This window comes from Salarias fasciatus, chromosome 15 (genome assembly GCF_902148845.1).
Source record: "Salarias fasciatus chromosome 15, fSalaFa1.1, whole genome shotgun sequence".
Lineage (NCBI taxonomy): Eukaryota > Metazoa > Chordata > Actinopteri > Blenniiformes > Blenniidae > Salarias > Salarias fasciatus.
The window spans coordinates 24,961,154-24,972,688 of NC_043759.1; the positions used below are offsets into that span (position 1 = coordinate 24,961,154).

General features: G+C 43.6%; 1 protein-coding gene across 1 annotated transcript; it reads right to left on the minus strand.

Annotated features, from left to right (window-relative positions):
* Positions 1-4,566: 4,566 nt before the first annotated feature.
* Positions 4,567-5,568, minus strand: LOC115402380 (trace amine-associated receptor 1-like). Its single transcript, XM_030110890.1, has one exon. The coding sequence runs from the start codon at positions 5,566-5,568 to the stop codon at positions 4,567-4,569; it is 1,002 nt and encodes a 333-aa protein (XP_029966750.1).
* Between the last annotated feature and the right edge of the window lie 5,967 nt (positions 5,569-11,535).

Genomic DNA, 11,535 nt, shown 5'->3' on the forward strand with positions numbered 1-11,535 from the left:
CACATGGCCCTGAGTCATCTGGAGCGTTCCAACACCTATATTAAGATGCTATTTGTGGACTTCAGTTTGGCTTTTAATACTGTAATCCCAGGAAAGGTGACACTGAAGCTCCATGGCGGAGCTACAATTGAGAGCATTATCTGTCTGAGTGCAACAGTGTGGTACAGAAACAGCACCGCACAGGACAGGAAGGTGTTGGTCCAGGTGTTGAAAACAGCACAGGGGATTGTGGGGAGTCCTCTGCCACATTTGGACTCAATATACAACAACCGAGTTTGGAGGACGGCTGGTCGTATAGCTGCTGACCCCACCCACCCAGGACATGAATTGTTTGTACCCCTTCCCTCTGGACAGAGGTACCGGAACATCAGAGCCCACACAAACAAACTGAAGCTCAGCTTCTTCCCCAGAGCTGTGAAGTCCATTACCTGCAGACTTCCTGTTGGATTTAGGTAAGGGGTGTCAGCATGTGATTTTTAGGTCAAAATGAGATTAATGAGTGATTGTTGGTTTGATCTTTCTCCGACATTCTTACAGGCCCTGGCGACCATTTCAGTGCATCTCGGTGGCACTAGAAATAATATTTTGACAGTGATGCGGTTATTTTTTCAAATTTTTCACCAGTCTTGATGTTTGTGCCAAATTTGGTGAGTTTTGAAGCATGTTTAGGGGCTCAAATTTGGGTTTATTTCCTCGTCAGGAGAATACTAACAAACAAACAAACACTACAATTACTTTGGGGTCTTTGCTCAGTACCTAAACAATGGTCCCTAGATACTAGGATACATCAGGATCTATGAGAGACGGGCTGGGTCCCTAATAAAAGGGTTTCACCCAGTGTAAGATCATATGCTGGTACAGTGGGCCCTTCCTTCCTTCTGATGCTGAATGGTTTTTTGTTTTCAACTCATTCCTCTATGGAAATAATATACTGTACATGCAGTGGCGGCTGGTGGTGAAATTTGTTGGGGGGGCTAACAAATCCTTGCATAATACCGATTAAATAGTTAACAGAACTGCAAAAGCAACATCACCTATGATACACACAGTTACATCAATTACAGGTACGCTATACTTTATTAGTGCGGTCTCTCTCTCTCTCTCACGCACACACATATACATTTATGGACTACAAACGTGTTGTAATCCAACTTCAATGGCTGCCCACAGATCACCTTCTGCAACTGTCCTATTACAACTGTTTGGTGACATGTAGTGCCAAACACGCCTTCACTCAGCAAAATCAAGGCATCACAGTCCTTTAACAGGTCGACATGGGCCTAACTTATTTGAAAAGAAGCTCACATCGACGCCTTTCTGGGATAAAAACAGGTTAATCACCATGTCATTGAAGTCGGGTAACTTTTGGATGAAGTCCCTCTTGACAGACAGCGTGGCAAGCGCATCAATCAAAGGAAATAATCCACCTGGTTCATCCACCTGGTACACTCCCTGGTTCTGCTAAAGCCTGCCATTGCTGAACTTTTTCTCCCTCCTTCCCAACTCTGGCACCAATAGCAGCCCCGCTGCGTTAATTCGCTGCTGTTGGTCAAGAGTCAGTGGCCTGTGGGCTAACTGAAGTTAGCCCAAAATGCTCAGTAAACCACAGGGGGCGGGACATGACACCTGTCAATCACAAGAACGAAATGAATGTATCTGCTGGAGCTGTAAAAAAATCAGCCCATTTCGAGATATTCTATGTTTTCCTTTTGACGGATTGGTGCTGTTGCTACCTTTGGTTTCACCTAAACTTAAAACAATCTGTTGTAAGTTATTTAAAATATAATTTTCTCATCTTTTTTGTGTTAGCTGTCTTTTTGTGCTGGGAGGGCTTAGCCCTGCTAACCCATTTATGCCAGCCATCCCTGTGTACATGTGTCATGCCCACTCCTGTTACTCGGGAGTGGGTCTGCCTTGCTGCTCTCTCTCTCTCCTCTCTCTTGTAGGTGAGCAGGTTGTGTGGGCGGCTCATCAGTGCATTGGCGTCACCTGTCCGGGGAGTGGCCTCATCTGTTACACCTGTGATGCTGCCTACTTAGGCTGGCTTCAGTCCACTCTCAGATGCGGGATCGTTGTTCCACCTCAGTCAGTTTTTCTGTCTGTGAGTTTCCCTAGTCTGGGTTGAATTTTGTGCCTGACCCCGTACCTTCTCCGTTGTAGCCTGGACCACCTCGTTTAACCTTCTCACCCGCCACCTGCTCACCAGGCCTCCAGAACCTCAGACCTGTCCACACCTGCCGGTGGCGCAGCCACAGCCTCGGACTCGGGCCATGGAACAGGCCAAGTCAATAAACAAATAGAAAAGTTAATAAAATTCACTCTTGTCTAAGTTCATTGTTTAAAGCGGCACAGCGCAGTTTTAAATATTAAATTATCAATTATTCACACCCACACACATTTTCACCTTTGCCTGATGGGCAGCAAGAGCTATTTTTGCAAGATCGCAGTCGCTCCTATTTCCCTGTGCAGGGCACTGAAGGCACAGCAATATGAGCGATTCGGGTATGAATCGCTCTGAGGTTGACGTAACGCATGCTCCCGCTGGCCTGGTAATCCGTAAGTTTCGTTTTGTCCACCATTACTCTGCCAGATGCTTAGCAGCAACAACAGAGCACTACTGAGGATGGAGCTTCCAGAAAGTAAGAAAAGACCGCTTCGAGCACTGCCACAACTCCAACACAGACCCCACCAGGCAAAAGAAACTTACATTTTACTCAAGCACTACTAAAAGATCGAGGATGGAGTTCCCCTCTTCTGTGCATGTATATGGGCACAAGCCACAGACACCAACTTATCACTAAGCTACAGTTACGCCTAAGGCCTGCAGGGGTCAGTGTTTCGCATAAAACGAGCATACTGTGCTGTGCACCTTTAAAGATCAATAAAGGTATTATTATGCATTGCATCATGTGTCCTGGGCCATGCCTTCATACTTCTGCAGATGATTTGTATAACTTTTGGTCACCAACCCTTTTCCAACACGACAAATTTGATGCCACTTGGAATTACCCCTCGGTATGAGTTTGCTCTAGATAATTTTGAAATTGCTTGATGCAAGGACTTTCATGTGTTGTGCCAAGTATTGCAACTTTTCATGTACATTTAAACCACGATAAATTAATTGTAACATAAATTTTCATTAACCAAGTTTCAATGGGGCCATTGAACGTGTGCTTTTGCCCTTATTATCCCTGTGAAGTGTGAAAGTATCTTCTACAGCCTAAAACTTCTTTGAAATTTCAGGACAAGCCATGCAGATGTGGTTATGCAGAAAACATTCCATGGCTAATGTATTAGTAGTTATCTGTTGGACATGACAATCCCTTGCAATCTTCTTAAAAATCCTTGCAACGTCATAATAATTGTCCCAAATTTTCAATCTTCAGGTTCACCCATAATCAGGGCTCGAGTCTGAAGACATGCACCCAGGGTGCACAGGACCCTATAGGAATCAGTGAGATTATCGTGAATTCCAATTCTGGATTGTGTTTTGTTTATCATATAAATGTCATCAGACACACATAAATTTGATCAAATAACTAGGAGTGAACAACCATGATAATAGTAGTTATGACAATGGCAGCCTCTGATTTTTATTTGTATCTTATATGTGTTCAAGGGTCTTATGACAAGTTCAACTACTCAAAGAGCCACTAAAATAATATTGGAGCACTGAATCTGTGTACTCAGAATTGGAATGATGAAACTTTAAAGATTAACAGAACATGACTTTTATTGATGAACAAAAACCTCATCATTGCACAGAGCAGCCCTGTCAGCAGCAGCACCCTTCCTTCTTCCAGTGTCATACGATTTACAAAAACAGATAATCATTAAACAACAACCAAATGCAGAACAGCAAAGACATAAAAAAACCTGAGTTAAAACAATGTCCCACCATGCTTTTTGCCCGCTCTCCCCAAGCCACCATTCCAATATGAATATAAGCAAACATATAATTTGCAATCTATGACATCACTGCTTTCCATGTAAAAGAAAGTGCAATAATTTAATGTTTTTTTTTTCTTCATTTGTTTCTGGATACTATGTTGGATTAAGGAAAAATTTGTTTTCAAGGTTTAATGTAACAGTGCATCATCATATTCTTTAAAAGCGCTTGAATTATAACCCTAAAATGAAAAATAGTTTCAAAATATGTCATAAGAGTGTCAAAACAGTCGGAAAAGTCAGGCCTCGCTTCCGATGACATTTGTTCTTGCTGATGACGCTGTCCTCAGTAACCAATATATTTTCAATTTAACTTTATTTAATTTGGATTGATTTTAAGCACTGATGCATATACAGTATATGTACAATATTTAATTCCGTTAATGTCATTTCTGTGCAAACAGAACAGAAATAAGAAGTAAGAATTCTGGCAGAGTCTCACCCTCACTCATTGAACTCACAGTTCATCATTGCATATCTGAGGCATTACAGAGATACATAGACTGTATGATTTGTATCACTGCAGTCTGCTGCAGAGCAAATCTTAAAGCAATTATGTGTGTTCTTGTGTCTATACCACAATAACATAACTCTGGTAAGATACCTTTCTAAAGTTTGTCAATGGAGTTTTGAGTTAGAAAAATTCCTTTTGAATATTTTCCCGGTCAGAATCAGTCTGAAAGCTGATCTGAACCAGCTGTAAAAGAAAGCATAGATCAATGGATTAAGCAGTGAGTTAAACAATCCGATCCAGAAAAGGGTTTCAAATGTTGCACCTGGCACCGTCAAGGAATTCAGTATATCGATCATAAAACAGAGGATAACAGGCAACCAACACACCAGGAAAGCTCCCATGACAATAGCCAGAGTTCTGGTCGCCTTTCCTTCCCCTGTTTTTGCAGCAGCTGTTCCAGCCTTTGTGCTCTGAGAGTGTGTGTTGTGGATGCTGCGTGCCTGTTTCTGTGCCACGATTAAAATCTTCAGGTAGATACACACCATCGTGACCATTGGGAGATAAAATGAGAACACCGGTATCAAAGCATTTGAAAGAAGAATACTGACAAAACAGTTTTCCTGACAATTTTCAGAAATCATTCTTGCAATGAAAAACATAACTGTAATTAAAACAGCTGTGCTCCAAGTCAACATGATCATGACCACAATGACATTAGTATTGATCTTAGTTGTGTATGTCAGAGGCTGACACACTGCGTAGTACCTGTCAATGGAGATACAGCAGAGGTTCAAAATAGAAGCTGTGCTCAATGCCAGATCGAAGGTCACTCGTAAGTTGCAAAATACATCCCGAGAGTACATACAGAAGTTCATAGGGAACTTTGTACTCAAAGGAAAGACTAAAAATCCAACAAGCAGGTCTGACACAGCCAGAGAGAGGATGAGGAAGTTAGTGGGAGTATGCAGCTGCCTGAAATAAACAATAGAAATAAGTACCAGAAGGTTTCCACACACAATTGCAGCAGACATAAAGCCGAGGAAAACATGCAACAGAACACAGTTTGAAGAGGGACTGTCAGTCAGTGTGAGAGAAACCATGTTCATTTCATAGCAGGGATGTGTGGAATCAACACGGGTATGATTCACAAGGTCTCCTGCTGCCATGCTTCTGAGTTCCTTCAAAACAAGCTTCCATTAATATTGTGCTTGTGAAATTCCTAGGAGAAATGAGTCACAATGTAAGGCTTCCAGTCACATGGGTGTTTTTCATCACCGGAACTCTACATAAGCCTGTTTTTTTCATTTTCTTTATACGAACAATTGCCTCAATGCCATCAAAAATATAACAGATTGTACATTGAAGTGCGTCCGATGATAGGAAAAGACATTGGACTGCTGGAAGGATTTTCCGCTCTGAAATCATGGGAGATATGCATCATTCCAACTCTTTTTTTCTCAGAAACAGAGTAAAGTTTATGGCTAAGTATAGTTGCCCATGCAATTTCTTTTGGTGGGCGATGCAGAAATAGAAAAAAAACAAATTTAAATTGCACAAGTACAAAATATGAATACAGAATTAAGAAAAAAAAACAAATATCACTATATTAATAGCATGAGAAATATAAACGGACAACTGTTCAAAACAAACTGTTCGCAAAATTTACGAAAATGGCAACAATATTTGTAGCATTTTCAATTATGAAGATGAAGATTGTCCGTAGTGCATAGTCGGATTCTGTTTCTTTGTGTGTGTGTGTGTGTGTGTGTGTGTGTGGGTGAGTGGCTGATTGTCAGTGGTAAACTGAGGCCCTCTTCACAAGAGAGGTGGCAGAAGGGAAGAAACTGCTCAACTGTTCTTCCACAGGGAGTGCTTGAGTTGCTGAGCAGTGTGGGAGCGCTCGGCCACCATGTGGCCTTCACGCCTCAAGATTCTGGGGGTGTACAGGTCATGGAGGGAAGGCAGACTGCTGTCAATGACTGTTTCATTAGAACAGATGACTCGCTGCAGTCTGTCCTTTTCTCTGGCTGTGGCTGCAGCATAGCAGACCTTGATGGAGGAGGTGAGGATGGACTCAGTTATGGAAGAGTGGAACTGCACCATCATCTTATCATATCAACACACCAACCATGGAATTGAACATGTGCCTTGTCCCCTGGAGGACGTGGAAGATGTCTATATATATGGATTTATGATGACAGGTCTGCTGCTGATTGGCCTGTGCTGCGACCCGAGCTTCTGGATAATTGAGAAGACCACCTCCATGAAAGACATCCAATGGCCAACACAAACAATTTACAATTTCATTTAGCAGACGCTTTTATCAAAAGCGACGTACAATACAAGCAAGCTACTTCAGGCGAGGGTGGAGTATACCCTGGACAGGTTGCCAGTTTGTCGCAGAGCTAACACATAAAGACATTGACATACAACCATTCACACCTGGGGCAATTTAGGATGACCAATTAACCTGACTTGCATGTTTTTTTTGGACCATGGGATCAAGCCAGAGTACCCGGAGGGAACCCACACACACACGGGGAGAACATGCAAACTCCACACAGAAAGGCCCAAAGTCCCAGCTGGCACTTGAACCCAAGACCTTTTTGCTGTGAGGCAAGAGTGGTTATCAATACACCACCGTGTGGCACAAATGGGCAAAAGCTGAAGTTCACCATTTTAACAAACTCAATCATCCGATGAACAAACTGCTTGGGGTTGTGGTTGATTTGAGACGCAAGTTGGACACCATCAATGAGGGGTTAATGCAGCTGCTGTCTGAAAAGTTGAGAATCAATGGTGGATGAGTGGTTAGCACGCTTGCCTCACAGCAAAAAGGTCATGGTTCGATCCCCGGACCATGTGGGTCTTTCTGTGTGGAGCTTGCATGTTCCTCCCCGTGTCTGTATGGGTTTCCTCTGGGATCTCTGGTTTCCCCCATCAACTGATAACATGCATGATAGGTCAATACTCCTGTGAGGTGATTCTGACCATTAACCTGGCTTTACATCCGGAGATGGGTCCCCGGGTGCTCTCGGCAGCTGCCCACTGCTCCTCATGGAATGCATAAGCAGCATCGAAGGATGGGTTAAATGCAGAGGATGAATTTCATTGTACATTCAGTGTATAAGGACAAATAAAGCACCTTTACCTTTACCTTTCCACTGCTAAGCTGTCTTTCCTCTCCAGATAACCTTTGAAATTTTCCAGAGCCAATGGAGAAGCTTTGCGCAGTGCTAGTGCACCTTATATGGTGCTCCACTTGGTCCTGGGGCTGACCTGCACCACCTCCCTAAACTCTTTAAGGACTGGATCCCTCAGGTCGAAGGCCTAGCTGGGCTCTGACTGCCAGAGTGCGAGGGCCACAGGCTGATCTTTGACAGTTTATTGCCAAATGTACCAGGACAAAAACTCCAAAGGATTTTGGGAGAAGAGGCGTCAAGAAGGCAGATATGGAGTCGGAGATCGGGGTGTTGGGATTTGAAATTAGTAAATTTGACTATCAGTAATACTTCATTATTGTCAAAGATAAGTCTTAATTTAAGAATTTGTGATCTGATTTTCATCAGATAACCTCAGGGAACCAACTACATTATTACATTAGTAGGAAACGATAACCAATTTGTTTTAATCAAACTCAAAAACTAGGTGAAATTAATAATTTAGTATTTGAAATGATAACTGAATTGCCAAATTTCAACAGAAGAGGTCAACATTTCTTTCATAATTGTGAAACATTAATAACATAAATGATTCCAAAAATCCTATTTAATTAACAAGAAAGCAAAGTCAAACACGTAATTGTATATATACAAGTTTCTCCCAACAATTGCTCCCAGCATCCATCCAACATTTCCAGGAGGGGGAGTGAGTGTGGAGGTTTGGGCTGCTGTTTCATTATGGTGCTGTGAAGAGACAGAACTACTCTGTTTCACTAAATGTGCCGGAGAAGCTCAGGACCGAAAAGACTGTTGATAGTTTATAAGGGAGGTTAAAAACACATCTTTTTAGACAGGATGACCTTTTAAAGTCCTTACTTTCATAATTATTTATCTAATTTTATTCTATTTATTACTTACTTTTAATTTATTTTACCTTTCACTTCATAATATTATCTTATTCATTTTATATTAGCTTTGTACCATATCCTTTTAGGTTTTTAGTTGTTTAACTCCAGTGTTTCCCGAGGGAGGGTCATTCACACCGGGAGTTGGATCCATTTGACTGTGGGGTTTTCTGTGTGCTGGTCCTCCTGTCCTGGCTGGCTGGGGGGCTCCTCACCTTGTTCTGGGGGTTACCTTGGTCTGGTGGGGTTAGCGGTCAGGCGCTGAAACCGCTGCAGTCAAGACCTTTGACTTCTCCCTGTGTGGGCGGCCCCAGTGGTGGTGTTTCCCATGATGCTCAGTGCCATGCCAAGTGTCCTCTTTTGAATGAAACATGCTGGGAGTGTATCTGTTTATATGTGTTTGTCTGTGTGCGTGTGTGTGTGTGTGTGTGTGTGTGTGTGTGTGTGTGTGTGTGTGTGTGTGTGTGTGTGTGTGGGCTCATTGTAAAGAAACACCCAACATCTCTGGTCACTTGGTGGTTGGTATCTTTTAAATAAGCGTTCCCACCGTGAGTGGACTGGATGTGGTCTGAGCTGGAGGGGTTCCTGCTGCAGACTACACCCCTCTACCTCACCTCCATCCTCTCCGCCACACCCAGGAGTGAAGAGAAAGAGGAGGCTGCTGTAGTTTACTATGGCTGTACCATATTGGCTCAGCGTGTTGTTTAGGAACACGTTTAGGAAGATGGCTGTGCATACGTACGCAGTGGCTCAGGGCTCTCGACTTTCGGTTATTTTGCTTTTGCTCCACTTATTGGATGCCCAAATTCAAGGTGACAGAGCTGAATTATTGAATATTGTAAGAAACTGCCGACTTTCTGCAACCAGTGATCCGGATTCCACACCACCGCTGATTTGGAGATTTTAAAGATGTTTCAGAACTGGAGGCATACACATCATCTGTCCTGAGCTACATGCTGTTCTGTACTGATGCTGATCTACCCACAAAGCTCTTTGAGGAGTTTCCAAACCAGAGATCATGGTGTGACAGCACAGTGCAGTCTCTGCTCAGAGCACGGAAGGCAGTCTGCAGGTCAGGTGACAGACTGGCCTACAGCAGGGTCCGGGCAGAATTGAAGAAGAGCATCCAGCAGGCCAAACACAGTGACAGACAGCACATTGAGGAGCACTTTACTGACAACAACCCATGGGAAATGTGAAAACTCATCACAACCATTACGGAATATAAGAACAGCAACCAGCAGATCAGCCACGACTCCACTCTGCCAGACACCTTGAACAGTTTTTTTGCATGCTTCAATTCACCTGGCAGCACAGAGACTGTTCACCTTCCTCAGCCTGAGGAGCAGCCCCAGCCCATCATCCTGCAGCAGCACCAGGTGAGATCCACTCCAAGGAGGATCAACACCAACAAGGCCGCAGGACCAGATAAGGTGTCAGGTCGGGTCCTGAAGTTGTGTGCACATCAGCTATCTGGTGTTTTTATGGACATTTTTTACCTGTCTCTGCAGCTAGTGTCAGTACCTGTATGCTTCAAGTCCTCCATCATTGTGTCTGTGCCTAAAAAAAAAATCTGCTGTCACCTGAATCAGTGATTACCGCCCTGTTGCTCTGACCCTGGTAATTATGAAGTGCTTTGAGAGGATTACCTTAAGTTACATCAAGGATGTCATCCCTGCTACTCTGGACAGACATCAGTTTGCCTACAAGAAGAACCGCTGGAGAAATGATGCAATCTCATTAGCACTGCACATGACCCTGAGTCATCTGGAGCGTTCCAACACCTATATTAAGATGCTATTTGTGGACTTCAGTTTGACTTTTAATACTGTAATCCCAGGAAAGGTGACACTGAAGCTCCACAGCCTTGGTCTTTCAGCCTCTTTGTACCTCTGGATCAAAGACTTTCTTGCCCACAGGCCTCAAGTGGTGAGAATTGGGGAGCAGACATCATCCACACTGATCCTGAGCACAACCACACCCCAGGGGTGTGTGCTCAGCCCGGCCCAATTCACACAACTGTTCCTCTGTTCACCCCACAAACACAAGTTCCTGGGTATCCACATTACATCTGACCTCACTTGATCCACTCACACATCCCACCTGGTGAAGAAGGCCCAACAAAGGCTCTTCTTCCTCCGGAAGCTGAAAAGGACTGGACTCTCCCCTCAGCCTCTGACAAACTTCTACAGAGCTACAATTGAGAGCATCATCTGTCTGAGTGCAACAGTGTGGTACAGAAACAGCACCGCACAGGACAGGAAGGTGTTGGTCCGGGTGGTGAAAACAGCACAGGGGATTGTGGGGAGTCCTCTGCCACATTTGGACTCAATATACAACAACCGAGTTTGGAGGAGGGCTGGTCGTATAGCTGCTGACCCCACCCACCCAGGACATGAATTGTTTGTACTTCTTCCCTCTGGAAAGAGGTGCCGGAACATCAGAGCCCACACAAACAGACTGAAGCTTAGCTTCTTCCCCAGAGCTGTGAAGTCCGTTACCTGCAGACTTCCTGTTGGATTTAGGTAAGGGGTGTCAGCATGTGATTTTTAGGTCAAAATGAGATTAATGAGTGATTGTTGGTTTGATCTTTCTCCGACATTCTTACAGGCCCTGGCGACCATTTCAGTGCATCTAGGTGGCACTAGAAATAATATTTTGACAGTGATGGGGTTATTTTTTCAATTTTATCAAATTTTTCACCAGTGTTGATGTTTGTGCCAAATTTGGTGAGTTTTGAAGCATGTTTAGGGGCTCAAATTTGGGTTTATTCCCTCGTCAGGAGAATACTAACAAACAAACTAACACTGCAATTACATTGGGATCTTTGCTCAGTATCTAAACAATGGTCCCTGGATACTCGGACACATCAGGATCTATGAGAGAGGGGCTCAGTCCCTAATAAAAGGGTTTCTCTCAGTGTAAGATCATATGCTGGTGCAGTGGGCCCTTCCTTCCTTCTGATGCTGAATGTTTTTTTGTTTTCAACTCATTCCTCTATGGAAATAATATACTGTGCATGCAGTGGCGGCTGGTGGTGAAAGTTGTTGGAGGGCTAACAAATGCT